Genomic DNA, 19,752 nt, shown 5'->3' on the forward strand with positions numbered 1-19,752 from the left:
CATTTGTTTGCACACCATGGAAACTGATGAACTGTTTAATCTTTTACCCCACATTCACACTCACCAGTGACAAAGTGTTTCACAGACAGTGGCAAGCCAAGCCGTTGGACTGAATGATTCCTGGGACCAATCCTATAATGTTTGCGGTTTAACATTTCTTTAGTTCCCCACACACAACTTTACTTCCTACCTGCAATGAGTTCCCATTTACTGTCTCATGTGCAAATATGGAAGAAAAACCTATAACTGTGGTTTTACATTTTCCTGTCAAATAGATATAATATGCTAAACTAAAGCCGGAATGAAGTAGCTGAAATTGTTGGTGTCTCCAATGAGTATTCATAGCCAGTATGTTTAGTTGACTTTGCTAATCTGCTCAAAACTAGTACGAAATGTAAATAAATATATAAATAATAATTTAAGCAAAATACACTGCGTGCATTATTTAACGTGTTTTTAACTAGCTAAATATAGCTACTGTACCACCATAAACACAAACAAATGTAAAAATAAAATCTGGGCATTTTACACCCATAAGAAACAAACGTCCTGGTCATTAAATGCATATGAGAGACAAACTGTTGAGCAACTTGTTGCTTTCTAGAATGAACATAGGGTTAGTCATAGTCACAAGCTCCTGTAATAAGACCAGCGTTTACACATTGGAATGATTTTGATGGGCTTTATGTCAAGATCTGGCGACCCAAAAATAGAAGCAATGGAGGATGACCAAAGTAATTTTCATTTACATACACAGCCATTTTCATGATATTGTTTATAATAAACAATTTCCTAAGGGGAGTGTTTCTAAGACTGCATACACACTAAAAGCCTGACTATCGGCATAGATCTACATTCACATTTTTAAAGACTTATTCCAGTAGGCATCATTAGTCTTACAAAGTCAACATGAGATCCATTCATCCATATTCCGTATTTATTCTACACAGGGTCGCATGGACCCGGGACACTCTGTACAGGGTGTCACACTCACACACTCATTCACACACTACAGACAATGTAGAGATGCTACTCGGCCTACAATGCATGTCTTTGGAGGAAAACGAATCAAAGAGTGAACATACAAATATTGCACTCACAGAGTGGAAATGGGATTCATAACTCTAACCCCAGAGCTGTGAGGCAAACTGTGCAAAAACACTAAGCCACCGTATACAGGTTTATATCAGATGACAGAAATGCTTTAACAAGCATGAATAGTGTCATGAATTCAGAAGAAAAGTATTAGCATTCACATGTTTTCATGCATCTCCAATTTGATTCCAACCCTCTTTCTGAGTATCCATTTGCTCTGCTTGGCCAGAGTCAGTCATGAGTTTGCCAGTGATATGAGTCATCATTCAGCAGGGATATAGTCAGAGAAATAATTACAGTCTTTGCCTTCACATGATCTGGCTTGCTGAGGTCCAAGGTCACAGAGGTCACTTCAGGTTGCTGCTAGGTGCAGTCCATGTATGTAGGAACGACACTGCAGATTTTGTACTCGGAGGATTCTGGCCTGTTTCTAAGACCTCACCATGATCGGTGTGTGAGGAGGACTCAGGTGACTGGATAAAGTGAATGAGGTAGCTTGTTCATTATCTAAATTTTACCTTGGCCTTAGTACATGTTGGCTAGTGAAAGCACCTCGGTGTTGTATGAAATAACCAAAGAGGGAGATGGACATGCATTAGATATGAAGTGACAGTGTCAAGATCGTTGTTTGGAACATGTTGTTCTGAGAGCTCTTCTGCTTCTCTGTCTGGTGACTAACATAGCCTCAGTGTCACCACAATGCAGTAGAACAAAATCTTTCTGACTGCTCAGGGGCAGAAGCTTTAGGCCAGAGCAGCATTTATTGAAGATCTCCAGGGTCAGGTCTGCAAAACAGGAAGACTGCTATACTGTGCAGCTCATAAAGGCTAGCTGATTTTGACAGCTGAGATAAATATACATTATTACACCTGCTGGCCTCTCACCCAGAGTTTCTGTGACTGTTTTGGGCACCACGTCTTTGAGCACTTCGCAGTTAATGTGAAGAGCAGGATTACAGTTCATCTCTAGTAACCAGACCTGCACAGAATAACATACCCACCGCAGGGTGTAACGATGCATACAATAATACTTAACTTTTTTTTTTACCAGTTAATGTAATATATGATTTGTAATTTCTACAAATATAATATATATATATATAATTATATAATTATAAGTATTCTTAGAAGTATGAAAGTTTAACCATTAGATGGCATCCTTTCCTCACTAGCCACAATTTTATTTCATTTATATAGAACAGATAAGAAAATATAAACCCACTAGGTGAAAAAGATCAGATGAAAGCAAAGCAATGTGGATTTGTGGTGTAACTGTAAGATAGATATTGGTAATTGGTAATATAAATTCTTACTTCCTGATTTGATGGACAGTCCAAACACAAATGGATCATATTTTCTGCAGTTACTTCTTGTTTAAAATGTCATTGTACATATTTTAGTTAGGCAATCAGATCACAAGCAGCATTTCATCAAGTCATACACAAGTCATACACAACCTCTGATAATCTCGGGTATGATAATATTGCATAGAGAGATGGAGATTAATTATGTTTTACTTTCTGGGCACATGTTAAGGCTTTATGTCATGTATGGTATGAGGACCATCAGATCTCTACATAATTGAAAGCATGGAGCAAAACGTTCTCCACCATCATTGTTAATAGACCAGTTGCAGGAATTTTTTTTTTTTTTGGAAAAAGGTGTTTATTTCTTCAGTACAGTTCTAGAGACTTGTAGAATCAATGCACTGAAGCTGCTCTGGTGGCTTGTAAAGGCCAACACGTTATTGGTTTTCCCTTTAATACCTCCCTCATCTGTAGAACATCACCTGCTGTGAATACATGCTTAAATCCTTTTCTTTGCACACATGTGAATGCATAATAATCCAGTGAGTGAGTATCTTTGGCCAGGGGACCACATGTTTACTGCTGCAGGAACACGCGTTGCTTGGCAACTACTTGGCACGGGTAAATTTTAAAATACACCAAAGGGTGGGACTGGGTTTCAGTGCATTTAGATATCTGAGATTTATTCTGATGTTAGAAAACTGAAAAACATAACCACTGAAGGAACTGAAAAGATTGCCATATCACTTTTAATACAACGGTTTCCTGTTTATTTTGATGTTACTTCATGCCAGCGGGTCGCACAAAAGAGAACCATTCTGGTTTATAAGTGAGAATATACTGTAGAAAAAGCAGTAGTTATTTGGCAGCATTAGCAGCGTTGTAGCACTTTGTTTAGTGTTCTTATTTAGTGAGTTTAATGAACATTTTGTTAACTTCATTAAACGTAGTTTTCAATGTAAACGTAGTAGGAATTTTTTTTGTTTGGTTTGTCATATGAAATATTTACACCCAACTTTATTAAAAGAATTCTAAATTAGTTGCTATTTATTTAGTTTTATTTATGTAGTTATTAATAATGAATTCATTTATTTTGTGTGAGACCATATAACTAATTTCCATTTCTCTGTCTTCTGTATATTTTAGTGTTTTTATCTCACCTTGAAGTCTTCATCAATCAAAAAGTCACAACCAATCAGATCGAAGTATCCCAGTTTACACTCCAGCTTTGATTTGACAGCCAGAAAGCAGTGAGTCATAATCTGCTGCATTCTTTTCTGTGGATACACACATATATGTACATACATGTTTGTTTTAATGCCCTTGAGGACCTTCCATTTACATAATTGAATGAATAAAGCCTATTCAGATTCAGATACATTCATTAGATGTTAGTTCATCTATTCAGTTCATTTGTATTTACCTAAAATGAGTTTGTTAGTTAGTTTATGAATTGAGAGTTGTTAACATCATGACCAAAGATAAAGCCAAACTTTACTAGAACTCACTGTGAAAACATTTAAAACCCAGTCTCTCTGCAAAGACTTCGGCACCATAAACTTGTCGTTAATGTAGCTGTTGAAGCGCTCCATGGACCAGACTGTCTCCTCCTTCAGTATGCTGTACAGAGGATTCCGCTTCTGCATATACTGCGTTCAAATCACAGGCAGTGATACAGAGAGAATTTGCAACATCCTGTCTGTGGAAACCTTATTAGAGGTAATTTGAATAAATGAAGGCTTACTTGGTTGGTCAAGTGTGCGGTGAGGTTGTTGGACTTGGGGTCATAAAGGTCACAGGTCAGCCGAACGTAACCATGACGAAAGAACACCATGTACGGTGAGGTGCAGGCGATAAGTAAGTACGATCTTACATCAAATTTTTTGCCTTTTAGGAGCAAAGGGTTTTGGATATACCTTCAAAAATGCAGAATGCTTTAATGTCAATACAGATCTAAAAAATGACTATAGTTACGAAAGTTTTAGACCTTTTTAATACACACCGTTGAGCAATCATTGCTTGTGACATACTCAAAGCAATCTCCTTATTTGTTTTGCTTTCTGCTAACATCTGCATCCTGGCTTTGAAGGCTGCAATATCCTCCGGTGTGTGAAGAAGGAAGATGCCTCGACCCTGGTTCAGTCCGGTTGGCTTGCAGATCCATATGTTGTTTTTGTCATCACAGAATCCTGCATAAGGAACAGAACATAAAACATTCAGAAATGTTCATTTGGGGGTTAGCCAGATTTAAAAATGCTTGCAAAAAGAATAATTTTCCATCCAGGAAAGCTTACAGTAGAAAATATAGAAGGAATTATCAATATTTCACCAGAGGATGGGTTTCCCGAGGTGCCACAGACATGTTTAAGAAAATAAAATGGACGTGTAACTACTGATCACAGTTACAGTATACCATCTTGCTGGGAAAAGAAAGCTTCCCTCTCGACTTTTACATCCATACGGAACGTGTCTGGAATAAACTCGCCCATCTCCAGTCTTCTGCAAGAAAATCATACAGTTAAATTTAAAGATCTTCCAACAGGAAAAAACTGTCCAACATAATACTTTTACATTATACATATACTTTACATACATAATACATATTCATACACATGTATTTGATCAGTTTTGTTGCTTATATCTATGCTCTAACGCATTGAAAATCAGTTTTATGGTAATTTACTGCCAACAAGTTTGCCATGTATAATGTTTTATACAACACAACTGTAAACATATTTTACCGAGCTTATTTATTTGATGGGTTTTTGAGATTGCATCTTACAATTGATGCAAGATACAACTTAGCTGAAGGTTAATTTTCTCTTGCTTTAAATCTAAAAGTGAATTCAGTGGCAGAACTGGTTGAATCTATGCAAGCCAGCTGTGCTAATTGTGGTGGATGAGTGGTTAAGACTTGAAATTACAGCTCAAATCTCAGCAATTCTGCCATGGCTGGGTGTTTGAGAAAGACCCTTAACCTTCAGCTCAGTTGGGTGCTGCATCAGCTGTAAGCCGCTATCTTAAAAGCATCACCCAAATGAGCAAATGTGCTGCATTATGTGTTATTTTATTTTGTAAAAGATATCACAGTACTTTTACATACACCAATTAGACATAACATTAAAACCAAGTGCTCAATAATGTGTAAGTCCCCCTTTTGCCACCAAAACCCAGCCCCATATGCAGCAAGCTGTGATACACTGTGTTCTGATATCTTTTCCATCAGAACCAGAATAAAATTTTTCAGCAATTTGTGCTACAGAAGATCTTCTGTGAGATCAGTCCCACAGATGGATTAACCTTCTGTCCCCACGTCATATAATATTCAATTGATCTGTCAGTGGATTTAATGTTACGTCTGATTAGTCTATGTCTAGAGCTGTTGGTTGTAAACATGTTGACAGAAAATGACTTTTATATTCCCAGTCAAATTACACACTAAATATCATGGTGCTATAAGTTACAATCTGTTGTACTTTTTTCTACAGTTTATCCAAATTATTCTCACTACAATAATATTTTATATTCTGGTATAGTCAAATAATTGACCTTTGTCCTTTTCCATGGTTGATCTTGCTGATGACTCTGTCATACTCTCTGAGACTGTTCAGAAGACCTATTTTTGTGGTCAAGATTCTGTTGTTTGGGATCTGGTACACCAACTGCTCTCCTTTAGTTAAAAAGACAAGTCAGAAAAATAAAAATTCCCAACTGAAATTAATTGATGCAAAAAAACAAAATGCACTGTTGGTTAATCACCTTCTCTGAAGTGGTAGTAAGTATGGGTAGATTTCACTTCACACCATTTCATTCCATAATCCAGTCTGCTTTTGTCGTAAATACGCTGCCAGCCATTGCTCTCACAGTATGGAACAACTCTACATAATATAACAAATATATAGATTTAAACAGTAAACAAATGGTGAGATCTGTCATTTAATTAGCCGTGAATAAGGAATACATCGATGATGAATAACATTTCATAAAGAAAGTTTTCTAATCTAATTTTATAATTCATTATGCTATTTCTTAATGAAGCGGAGCTGATGATAACACAACACAAAAAGACTCATGTCATGGCGTATGTGTAATGGCATGCGATGTGTGTTGTTGTATGACTGTTTATGACCTGTTGTATAGCAGCTTCAATTGCCTGTAAACAAAAACATGACTGCCATAGTGTTTGATGTCATTAGAGACAAGTTCGCTATCTGTGATTTCAGCTAGTGATTTTGGTTGAAAAGGACGACACTAATAATGATATACAGTATTAGACGTGTACTTAATGCATAAGCTTTTTCCCTTTAGGCTATCAGACTCCTTAAGACTCACATAGATTCCCCATTTCCTCCTCCAAAATAGAAGAAGGTTCCAGGTCTTTTTGACTCTTCTGGGCTCTTGTTTCTCCTCTGAAGTTTGTGCACCTGTACAGCTTGTCTCTGGTGTTTTACTTCAGCTCTCCTACTCACACGCCTACTCCGAGAGTGCTCAACCAAGCAGTCAGAGTCTGGCCAGTTGCACATGGGGGAAAAATTGTAAAAAGGGATGATTTCTCAATGTTTCGTAAGCTTGGGTTTTTAAGAGAAAACAATAAACTGCAATCTAGCCTGCTATGGTAGCATGTGCTTTGTTCTGAAAAGTGAAAGAAACGCGTTTTGTGAAAAATGAAAGAGTTCTGTGTTATCAGTTAAAACCCTAATCAAAGCGTGTCATCAAACATCTCTTACAGAAGAGGTATGCTTTCCTTTTAACTCGCATTTTAATACAAAATAGATTTTTAAAAGCCCTATTTTCACAGTATGTTGGATAAAGGATGAAGAGAAGGGAGTGGTTCATTCATGTCATGATCATTTCAAAGTTTCCAAACAGAGTACACAAACAAACTTTGGACAATTCAAATCTAAGCCAAAGTAAATTATTAAATTATGAATCAAATAATGGATAATGTTCGCCATATCTGTTCTGCTTTAACCTGAGAAATCTTACTTTTCTTCATATCAAACATGTTCCCAGGTAAGACATTGCAAATCTCATGAGACTAATTAACATATGGCCCAGACAAGCTAGTAGAAAGACCTGAGTTAATGACAGTGTTTCCCCTCTCTCCTTTACACGCACACGCATCCACACACCTGCTGCAGCGCCATCTGCCTGGATCACCTGTTCCCTGTTCGTCCCTTGAGCATCCCACCTTCTCCCGAGAGACTTCTCCATCTCCGTCCTCTTGTGCTGTTTATCTTTGCCCACAGGCTCCTGTGTCTCTGTCTTTCCCAGAACGGCTGGCAGGTGTCCCTTCTCTTCATCCTCAGCTTCCCCCTGCCACTCCTCTGTGGCTATTGGAGGGTCTGTGCTGACATGATCCTCACGCTGCAGCGCCTCAGCACTCTGAACAACCTCTACCCTGCTCCCAGCTGACATCACTATTACGATCACTGCCCGCTGCTGACCCAGATTACTGAAGCAGAAAAAGTATTTTCCATCCGCTGTCTTATAAAGACCGGCCCACCTGCAGCATGTGTGGTTGTTGGGAACAAAACATGGTGAATAAGTGTCAGTTATTCTTCAGCTTTGCAATGACAGCTATTGTATAAACAAAGTAATAACTAATATACCAAACTAATAAAACAAGGATTCATACAATAACCATAAAGAATTTAAAGATCATCGCTGAAACTGAGGCACAATTTAAAGATCATCGCTGAGTTGGTCACATTAAATATCAAAACATACATAAATAGAATAAAAAAAAAAGATTAATATAAATGTATTGTGAAGACACTCTTTAAAAACAGTTTGTTAGAATATAATTTCTTTACTGTTTAAGAATTAACCATGCACTATTATTTTAAAAAATTTGTATAAAATCTAGCATTAATCCAATTCTTTCCAGCATTCCTCTGTAATATCTTTTTTAGTGTTATAAATAAGTATATAAATCATCATAACATACATCATAGATGCAAATCATCTGGAAAAGTTTTTTTTAAAAATTCATTTTAAAAAATATCCGTGATTTTAGGTTTCAGGTCAAAGAAAAAACAAAGCCTATGATAATGGAAACAAAGACATGGAGTGATTATGCATAATTGGGTGGAGCTAAAGCCTTCCTCCTATTAACATTCATATCTAACTGCTGCATTGTTTACATTTTCATTTCTCGAGTGATTGACATGACCAAAACTGCCATTTCTACCTGTAGTGTCTTGCCTTAAATACTATGTACTTAAGTACTATGTGTAGTCACTTTGCCAGAATGTCTATAGTAACAACAACAACAACAACAACAAAAAAATGTCAATTTTTTTTTTACCTCAGTAAAAGAATCAGTGGATCTAAAGTGAGGTGAAATGCTTGCTGAGGCTTGCTGTTTTTACAGTTGTCTCAAACACCACAAGCACTGAGGCAGCACACTGAGTCTGCTAAACAAACTAACCAGAAGCAGAGTAAACAACTTCTATGTTGCCTAGGAACTTGGTTTCCTAGTAACTGTTGTGTCATTTAGAATGGGATTATAGAACAATAGAAGAATTCTGAAGGAAACGATGGCTTATGCTCTCCATACCAACCCCTACTGTAGGTTTAAACACATTCAGTATTAACTGTCAGCAGTGCCTCCAGTTTTAACACATCAGTAATATGAGAATGCTGCGTCAATCATAACGGATTTGTGTTTGGGTTCAGTCTATTGTATGCAATTAGTCAACATTTACCACAAGGCAACAAGATCCAATGTCGGTTATTAACAAAAACATTTCTCTTCTGTTCTTCTTCAGCCATTCATCATGATCTTAATTGGACATTTTGTGCAACAAGAGGCTTCTTCTAAGAAATGAAAGGCATCACACTGTAATTTTCCTGGTTACGCACTGGGTGGTACCATTAAAGTTACCTTCCGGCCAGCAATAAAAGTGACTTCGCTTTCAGGGATGCTAAATTATCGTTTCGTTTTCGGCGATAAAGTTGTAGACCCGACAGCCTCCTTCTCAAGTGTCAAACCATAATGTGGTAGTTGTCAATCACTGACACGCATGGAGCTATTTCAGTTTGAGTGAGTCCCTGATCAAAGTCAGAACTAAACGTTTATCCATGATGCTAAGCTGTTGCTGCTCCCAGAACAATAACATTAACATGGGCAATGTCATGCAGAGTGAACAGAAAAAATAAATCCAATGGAAAATAAAGAACATAAAAAGCATGGACTTTTAGGGTGTGTGTATATACAACAGAAGTTTTCTCAGTTTTTAATAAAATTCTAAAGTAGATAATCTAAAACTATACAATTATAGAATATATAATTAAATTCTCAGTGTGAAGAATTTCTCCTATTGACGAAATTCTAAGGAAATTCTTAGAATGGGCATTTACCCCTAAAAAAGGAGAACGTCCTAGTAAAAATAACAGTTATTCACAAAGCATCTTAACCCTTAAAAGAGCTCAATAGGTCAAAAAGTGTTAGTAGTGAGGCGGACTTTTAAGAGATTAAAGGTGCCTAAAGGTGAAGAGGGAGAAGAAATGTACTGTATACATATATTTACTGTATATACTGTATACAATATTTAATAATGATAGTGAGTTAATAAAATGACACAGATTTGATCGTGAAATTATTTTTGTAACCAATCATATTAGAGGTAACATCTCCTACAGAGCACAGAAATGCCATATATTACTTGCTCAGAGTTGCTCTTAGATTGGTCCTGAATCTCTCTTAAACTAAGAATCCTATAGAATCTTATTATTATTATTCTATAATTCTATATTATTCTAGATTATTCTATAATCGGAATCAGAAAGAGCTTTATTGACAATTGTGCTTGCGCTTACAAGAAATTTGTTTATCATACGCTTCCAGTACACAGAGACAACACACAGACAATAAAAATAAGATAAGAATAAAAAAATACACATGTAAATACAAACAGGCAAAAATATATATATTATTTATATATTTATTAGAATATAATCTATAATAATATAGATTATTCTATTGTTATGCTGTAAATAACAAATGCTGTAAATGTTTCTAAGGCTGTGTTTTAACAAATACTTAGTTTTCTATGAGTACCAAATCTGAAACATTCTCAGCATGTTTCAGGAATCTAATAAACAATTCAATCATATGTCATCTGTCACTGTAGAATTCAGTAATTACTGCTCAGTGTAACAGTTGAGTCAAAAGAACACACCCAGAACCAACTGACGGTTACTGTAATCCCATTCTCCTTGTCATACGTGTACACACACACACACACACACACACACACACACACACACATACATACACACATACACACACACACACACACAACACACACAACACACACACCCTAACCTGTTTGGATGACGTAGTTCTATAGAACAAGTTTATCTAGCATGTGTAGTATATTCTTTGGTACATTTTATTTTGCTGGAGTTACTATAGGATTTCTGGTGCTTACTAAAGAGATTATTCCAAAATAAAACAAAAATGAAATGTTACTGGTTTAGTTTTCAGAGAAAGGAAGAAGGGGAGATTGATTTGTTGAATACTCTGTGAATACTCTGACCAGATCAAAATTCTGTAGTACCTCAAATCTCTTTTATTTCTTAACCAAGACAGGGTGATGGTTTTTTGTTTGTGTGTGTGTGTGTGTGTGTGTGTGTGTGTGTGTGTGTGTGTTGTTTCTTCTTTTCTTTCTTTTTTTTAACCACCTTGCCAATGGAGGTGTACATAGAGAACAGGCTTGTTTTACAGCCATGTATCCTGGCTCACCATCTGTTTGTGTGTGTCAGAGAGGGAGAGAGAGAGAGAGAGAGAGAGAGAGAGAGAGGGAGAGAGAGAGAGAGAGAGATGACCTAGATGAAGGTGAAAATTATGCTTCTGATTCTCATATACTAGGAAGTAAACACTATGCCTGTACATGTAGTGAACTTGGACATTATTATCTACTTGGAGGATTGACTATTTAGGCCCTTGTTATTGTTTCTCAAAAAGTTCCATTTTGTATGACTTCCTAGGACAGGATCTGATTAGCCATAACCTGTTATGAAGAATATACTTCTCTGCTAAATAAAGTCTTTGACTCGTATAGATGATGCAAATATTTTTAAATGAGAAGCATAAGCAACACACTTCGGGCTTCTTAAAGTTTGTACCGTGACATTTGAGTTAATATACTGCACACTTTTAAAACAATCCAGGGAGTTCCCTGTGTGTGTAAGTACATAATCTCCAAACGGTTATGTCACAACCGTCTTACCAAACACAGCCCACATGTTAATCTTGACTTTTTCCATTTCAATTACAAACCTAGTTTGACCTCACCCAGTAGAGTGAGGAATCTAGTTGGACTGCAGTAAGTGTGCACAGACCAATGCTGGATTACTCCATGGTTTTTTACTGTGATGTCACAAAATGTTAGGCTACTGTACTGCCCTCACTTAACACAAGCCTGTTTGAGTTTTTGATCAGGTTTGCATGAAATGAATACAACAATCAACAATCACAGTTTATTCCTTATTTTATTCTCTTAAAACTATTTCTTTTAAATATTATTTTTTTTATGTCTATATATAAATATTAAATAGATATATACATAAAGATATAAATAGATATTTTATGTCTAAAATGAGTCTTACTTTGTTCATTAAAATATCAGTGATGTATGATTAAAAAGAGTCAATTTAATCCTTGATCATAAAGTCATTATTATGATAGTTTTATGCACAAGAGAACAAAATCCTTGCCTTGATATATGGTTTAAAAAAACAACCTGGAAATTAAAAATTTAGAATTTAGTAACTTAGTAGCTAGAAATAGCTAGAAACTCAATAGCTAGAAAAATAACCCTTAAAATGTATTTCAAATTCTTTTTTTTATGTTTTTATTTAACTTTATTTAATGGAGCTCACACACAAATGACACCAAAATCATTTTATTTTTGTTTTATTTGACCTTTTATATTTCATTTTCACTTAAACAAGCATTTAAATAAGCTTTGGTCTGACTTACAGTACAGTATGTGTGAACATCAGCTTGACCAGACAACTAAAAACACTTTCTACTGTGTGTCACTGAAAATAATATAAACATGTATTAAAAATATCATGTCGTGTCATGTAAATGCTTAAGCAGGTGCATCTGCAGTTTTCTATACAGTTCTGGATGCCCTTGTGTCTGTGTCAGGTAGATGCACGGTTGGCTGTGTGGTTGGGTTTAAACACAATGAGCTTTTGGCAGAGCGGGAGAGCTCGCGGGTTAATTGAGGTTCTTAAAAAGGGAGCTCTGTTCACATGTAACCAGATCTGTTCTCCATTAGAGCCAGGCATTCCGCTCTGTACACAATGAGCAGGTGAACAGGCCAAGATTTGCTCACACCTTTTAACATATAGCTTACCTGACCACATGTAATGTTGACTCGAGTGACTTGAGTGGAATTAAAGAAATGCTACAGACATTTTGATTTTACATCTATTTTATTTATTTATTTATTTATTTTGCACAATACACAACCATGCATCCAAAATTAAACCAATGAATCCAGTAATTGCAGAGAAGACAGTCATTTGCGCTGTATATGATAGTAGTCATCAAATTGAGCTGTCTTTTTTTTTGTGGGTGGGGAGGGTTGGTACCTATGTGGAATTCAGTTACCATGACAACACAATGAGAACATGCTTCTTCTATGCCGCAACAACCACAACCTTCATATTTATCCAAATGTTGCATAATATGAAGGCTATACACTTTATGTAATTATATTGTGAAAGGTACACAACTCTCGACACATATATGAAGACGGGATGATGGATGACAAACATGACTCACAGCTCTCATGAAGCGGAGGAGAGAAACTCTGACTCATGACACATGGAAGAGAATTTTAAATGGCAGCAGTCTTCCAGTGTTAGGTTCATAGTTCCTCATACAGATTAAACCAACATGTCAGTCTGTTCTAATTTAAAGGCCTGACTAATCTGGCAAAATGATTCAGACCGTTCTATAAGTGATTTATTCTTATCACTTCCTTAATAATAATAAAGTTAATTTAAAAAAAGAACACCAAGACATTGTATGACATAAACAGAAGGAACGAAAATAACATCCTAGGAGCATATTTCCTTTCTTCTGTCATTTGGACGCTGATGCCATGTAATCGACGGCATTACCAGACAGTATTAGACACAAATAATCAGATCTAACCATGTCTGGTAAGACGCCAATCAGCAGGCTTTAAATAGATATAAAACAGGAATGAAAGAAAAGTTGGATCCTGTGACTGAAGAGCAATAAAGCCATCTGCTGTAGTCATCCAAAATTATATTTACAATGAAGTTTGAAAGAACAGAGGTGAAAACAGGAGAACAAAAGGAGAGATGAAAAGCCTGAAGTACTGCCGCTTTATGAAGGTAAATGACATGACTTTGTAACACGCACTTATATAAAAAAAAAAAATAAGGCCATGAATAATAAACATGACTCACATAAATGAAAAGTCCCCCAGATGGGCAAATATGGGCGTGGTTTAATATTTGAGTCTTCCACCTTAACCAAATAGTATGTTGTAAAAATCTAACTTGGACATTCTGTATGTGTCGTTTCTTTTTATATCCTGATATAAAGCATAGACATTTAAACAGTTAATATAGGCTATAGATGTCAGTTTTACAGTGTTACTTTCCCAAGGTCTGATCTCTTTATCATGATGTGTTTGCTCTGCTCAGGCAATGTACTAAATGTCTGTAAATGTCTCATACTGTCAGGATAGATGTTATCTACAGTATTTAAAAGATATATAAGCAGAACCTGGCAATGGGAAGAGGAGCAGCAGAGTGTAGGTTGTCGCTAACTCTATTTTTATCATGTACAGGTGAGCTCATATGTCAGTTGCAGGATGTGCCACGCAGGTAAAACGAGCTTGTCCAATCAGAGCTTAGCTGCCATCACAAAAGGCACCCAGAACCCAGGGGGAGGGGATGAGGAAACAGCTTTCAGCACGTCTGGTTTAACAGCCAACGGACCAGTATTCTTTAACTAAAGCTGGGTGGGGCTGAGCAGACGGAAAAAAGAAGGACGGGGAAGTGAATAAAACAAAGTCATGCAGCGTGGACTCCCCCTCAGCCATCCCTTCCCATCCCCACCCCCAAGTTCTCTCTCTTCTGATTATATCTTCCCAACTGAACATTAAACAATGCTACTCATCCAGCCATGTGAAGTATTAAGACACACTCTTTTTCTGGTCTGACCTTGTAGGTTTAACCTTTAATGACTTAATGAATAGTAATAATATTTCACTCCAAAATATTAATGCGCTACAAACCATGCTATAAATCCTCATCTAGTATTTCTTACATTATCCCAAAGGCAACATGTTGAAAAAGTTTCACTCTGAAAATCTTCCAAGAATTATTATCGTATAAATGTTACACAGAATCATAAAGGCTAAGATTCCTGAAAAACCTGTGTGTGTGTTGACAACATAATAAAAACCCTCACCTGCTCTAAACTGAAATTAAAACGTGCTATGAAACACAGTGGGCATCGTACGGATAGCACAGTGCCAGGTGTTTGTTTTCTCTCTCTTTTGTTTTGGGTGCCTGACTAGCAATGGCAACAAACTAACCTGACCAACAAACTAACCTGACACAACATGCTAAGTTCCTGAGAAGAGACCTGAAAATTTTGTTAGATAAAATGAAATAAAAAAATGAATACTGTTTACTTGACATGCTAAGTGCTTTACCTATAGTAAAGTGGTGAGAGAATCCTTGGCAGTCATTGGGTCACCCAACAAACATCGTTACCAGACAGTGTTAGAAAACAGATACACAGTCCAGCACTGTCAGGTAAGATGGGTGCTAAGTGCCATTGGTCAACATCAAGTGGCTTTGGATTGGAGGATAAAACACATCAAACTCACTGATAACCACCTTGGTGTGTGCTGTGGCTTCTTCTGGAGTCAGCGGAGAGCCATCATCATCATTACCAGGCAGTATTAGAGAGAGTGATGATATCCAATGCTGCCTCGTAAGATGGCGAAGACCATCCAAATAATGCTTGGAATAAGAATGAGGAGAAGTGCAAGCGTTAAAAGGCAGTAAGTGAAAAAGCCAAAAAAAAGGTTTCTGATGGCATTCATAACCGTTGCTGTTAGGATCCTGCTGTTCTGCGTTTGTTACCCTGGTGTTGCATCAGATCTGATAGTAGCCATCATAAATGAGTAAAACTCTAGCTCTGATGAGCTGAGCCTGATAACACACACACAGTAAACCTGTTGCCCTGAGGCACTGCAGAGGCATTGAGGGGATATATGCCAACAGAACGGCTGCCTATAAAAACAGGTAGCGCTAGAATAGGACAGGCAGAAGACTACTTTGTTCTTGGCGCTAAAGCCACACAGCTGAAGCAGAGAGTGGGCCACTGAGACAGTTAATAATTGTCCAAACCTGTTCCAACGGGTCTTATTTGACAAAGTGTGGACGCTGTGTGAGCTTACAATAGAACGCTGGGCAAAGACAGCATCATGCTACACTATACTCTGACAAAGGCCTGACTGGGTGTTGCTTCATCGTCTGTGGGAGACAAAAGGCACTTCCTTCACTAGGGCTGCTGACTGTCGGAACGGCTAAGGCTAACCCTAGGCTAGGCTAGGCTTTCTGTTTAACTGTGGGCTGTGACAACAGCGTGGAGGAATGCTGTACCCGACAGACCTGTGGCCAAGTTCTGTGTGTGGAAGGTCATTTCACATACACCTTTTGTTTACTGAATAACGTCTGAACTTTACAGCCATGCAGTGTATAATTGATCTCTAAAGTCTTTTCCTTTTAGTAATTTTTAAGAATAAATACAAAAACACGCTACATTTACTATGTTCAATAATATGAAAATTTGTTATTTTGTTCCAAAAGGCTTTACACATAAGTAAAGTAGACCTCAAATATGTTCATAAGTATACAGTATAAATAACTTTACCAATTACCTAACAGTTTTCATCAAGTCAACATTACATGTGAAAAAAAAAAAAGGTGCAAGGGGAATAAAATGCAAGAATTAAAATGAGGCGAGAGAGTAGGAGTGAAAGCTGAAAGAGGCGAATTGAAGAGAAAAAAGCATGTACACAAGGGAGAGAAGAGAAAAGGAGAGAAAGAGAGCGAGAGAGAGAGAGGGGGAGAGAACTTGTAACCTTACCGTCATGAAAGAGACTCAGGTAAAGAATGTGACAAAAAAGGGAGTAGGGGGGACAGAAAGAAAAAAAATCTCAAATTTCTACTAAGCGCCTGAGAAGGCTTCGGCTTCCTCTCGCTCAGTCAGGACCCATGAAATGAAAACCCCAAGCAGACCTGCTCTCCCAGACTGCAGCCTCTATTTAGTTAATCATCAGCATTATAAACCAGTGCTGCAGGCCTTCTGAGAAAGAAAAAAGAGGGCGAGAGAGAGAGACAGAGAGAGAGAGAGAGAGAGAGAGAGAGAGAGATACAGAAAGAGTGAGAGAAAGAGTGAGAAACTGAATGAGAATAAGCATTAAGGTCAGCAGAGTGAGGTAAACAACAAGACATCTTTACACTTATCTTTACCCTTAACCTTTAGCAATGTGTTTTCCTCGACTCAGGGCAGGTGGTTGAGTTGCAGTCAGGTGCAGCTTGAACTTTTTCCCACTGCCTACACGAATGAAGTGTAATCAGGTAGCTCCTGACTGGAATGTGACTCCGTAGTGAAACGAACAAGCTGAAGAGTAAACCAGGCTGAACTTAATCAATAATTTGTTGGCTGTGTGTAGAAGGGAAACCCAAATGCGTATTTAAAGGCTGGTCTAACAGTGCCAGCTCTAATAGTTCTTCAAGTTTTAATGAATGGTGTTGTTTTTATTTATTTATTTTTTTTACTTAATTCCGAGCATTGTAATACCCAGCAATGAAACACTAGTGAATTAACCTTTAACTCGATTATGCTATGACAGTCTTGCTTTCTCTAAAGTGTGATGGTTTGTTTTGAATCTCTCTGAACCATTCACATTTTCATAGGAATCTTCCATCATCTCACTTTCTGGCTGGCAGGAAGAAAAGGGTAAAGCATTTGCATGAAATAAACCTGTTTATCAGGACATGTTGCACTAAATGAGGAATGTAGTTCAAAAGAGGAAGTCAACAAAATCTCAAAATATATGTGACCGTACGTTCATAAGTTTTACGATTTTATACGAGCAAAGAAAGAAAAAAAAAAGCTAAACGATGCGAAAAGCAAATGTCTATCCAGAAGAATCCAAAATGGCTGACTGAATCTTCAGCACGATAATACATTCCACACATGAACTTAAAATGAACTGAAGCAGACTGCTTAGTCACACAGATTAAAATGGCTGTCCTTAAGCAAACAAAGCCAGTGTGCCGAACCTCTCTGACCTCTCACCTGTACACAGTAATTAACACTCCATTTTCCTCTCCCTACCCTCATGAAGGAACAAACACACACAGCCCAGTTACTGCCCAGCTCCTGCATTTTCTTTGGACTCAGCATCTAGTATGATCTTAACCAAAACAATCATTATGTTTTATCACCACTGATAGCTGGTGTTGCCCAGCTTTATTCATCTGTAGGAAACAGGATTCTGCTAAAGCGTTTCTTATGTTATAAAACTGTGATAAATGACTCATTCAGATGAAAGAATGAAACCGAGTCATATTCCTCCTCCCACCAATCAAAATCCTCCACCTCACTATGCATCCATTGTGTTGCCTGGCCGACATTTTCTCATTGCTCCAGACCACCTCTCCGATATGCAGTTCCCTCCGAAAAACAAAAATATCTGTAATATGCTGCCTTGTTCTTCAGCAAGATGATAAACAACTCAGAAACAAACACAAAATTAAACTACAACAGAGTTTAAAAGAGAATCACTACAGCAGCCAGATCCCAACTTTCATTAATGATTTATTACTGTAGACTAGAAGTTGAAAAAAAAAAAAAAAAGACATTTTTGTTGTGTCTCATCTAAAATATGCCAAAGAGACATGTAAAGGCAAGCCTAAACTCCCAGCCATTAAAATCTGTATAGAAAAGCCGAAGCAAAAGCAAAGCTCGGATGTTCACGTTCAACATCTACCAAATCTAAAAACAACGATTTTGACTTTTTAATACTCTTAAAGTAAGTAATGAATTAAAATGATAGTTTTAATTCATTCTCTTTAACACAGCAAATCATTTCCAAAGGCTCTGTGTAAATCACTGAACCTATTATATAATGGTTAATGATTCCAAGAGGCAATTTCAGATACGTTCCCATGTTTTACAGTCATCTCAGTGTTTTCTTCTAAAGGCATGCTATCAGGCAGAAGAAAGCAGCTAAAGCCCTCGTTTTTATCCCCATTGACAAGTCTGGCGGTTTGCCTCTACCTGCCCAAACTGGTCTATCCAGTCAAGGAATGAGTGTTTGTGTCTATTGTGTTCTCTTTTTCTTTCTATTTAAATAGGCTGGAATCTGATACAGATTATGATATGACCCTATTCAACCTAAAAAGTCCTCCCTTAACAAGCTAACAACAATTCTTCTGTAGACTCTTTGTCTGAAAACCAACCTATTAATGCGCTCAACGTCTGGAGAATGAAAGTTATTAAGTTTACTACAAAGCATAAAGCGAGATTTAAGGATAGCACCAGGAACAAGGAAATTACTTATTTGAAGTTAAAAAAAGTTACCCGTTTCTTCCTTAGAGTGGTCCCGTGAACTCGAAACCAGATACCATTGTCGGTAAGTCAGTAGTGCCGCCTTGGAGACTCGTCTTCCTCTTCCCTCTTCTCGCCGTTCGACGCCCTGTTCGCTGCAGAATGCCTCACTTTCAGGTGGAAGGAGACCATCTTGATTTGGGAACCGACTGTGTCCCATCTAGAAGGTAGATGCAACTAGAGCAAAGTAAACATCAATGCTGAAGCCTATGTCTCTTGAAGATGTCAAAGTTACAGGAGGCGTTGTGACCTGTTTAAGCTCATGGTCGGAGAGACTGAATTTGTAAACGGCTTGGTTTACATATAGTAGCTTCCCCCACCCCCACAGGTGTAATTTTCAGGCTATAGCCAATCCCCTTTAGCTGTAACACTCACAGGTGTGTCTCTGGCCCTGTTATTAGCCAATCCTACCCTTGAGGAGGATGGCCTCCACCTGCCTCAGCCCAAGGTGCTTTGCGAACGTTTATGACGTCAGCTCAACTTTGCGTGTGTGGCTCAGATGGGATTTAGAAACTGACTTCTGTGGTCCAACGAAACTATTGCATACTAAATGAAACCCAAACCCTATGCCAAATAGTCTGCCGTTGTAAATGTTTGCAGACACTGGCCTGTCTTTCACCTGACTCAGTGAGATATTGAACAAAATGCCCTT

The 19,752-nt window shown here is 37.5% G+C and overlaps 1 protein-coding gene across 1 annotated transcript; it reads right to left on the bottom strand.

The window, feature by feature from the left end:
- Positions 1-762: 762 nt before the first annotated feature.
- Positions 763-19,354, bottom strand: ttll10 (tubulin tyrosine ligase-like family, member 10). Its single transcript, XM_060894882.1, is given in 16 exon segments — positions 763-1,350; positions 1,352-1,490; positions 1,493-1,561; positions 1,564-1,650; positions 1,653-1,880; positions 1,980-2,073; positions 3,562-3,678; positions 3,910-4,050; positions 4,146-4,317; positions 4,404-4,590; positions 4,815-4,900; positions 5,951-6,071; positions 6,161-6,279; positions 6,734-6,908; positions 7,534-7,907; positions 19,074-19,354. Coding segments are annotated over 15 exon segments (2,109 nt in total). The 5' UTR covers positions 7,820-7,907; positions 19,074-19,354; the 3' UTR covers positions 763-1,262.
- Between the last annotated feature and the right edge of the window lie 398 nt (positions 19,355-19,752).

The sequence above is a fragment of the Tachysurus vachellii genome, chromosome 19 (assembly GCF_030014155.1).
Source record: "Tachysurus vachellii isolate PV-2020 chromosome 19, HZAU_Pvac_v1, whole genome shotgun sequence".
NCBI classification, from domain to species: domain Eukaryota; kingdom Metazoa; phylum Chordata; class Actinopteri; order Siluriformes; family Bagridae; genus Tachysurus; species Tachysurus vachellii.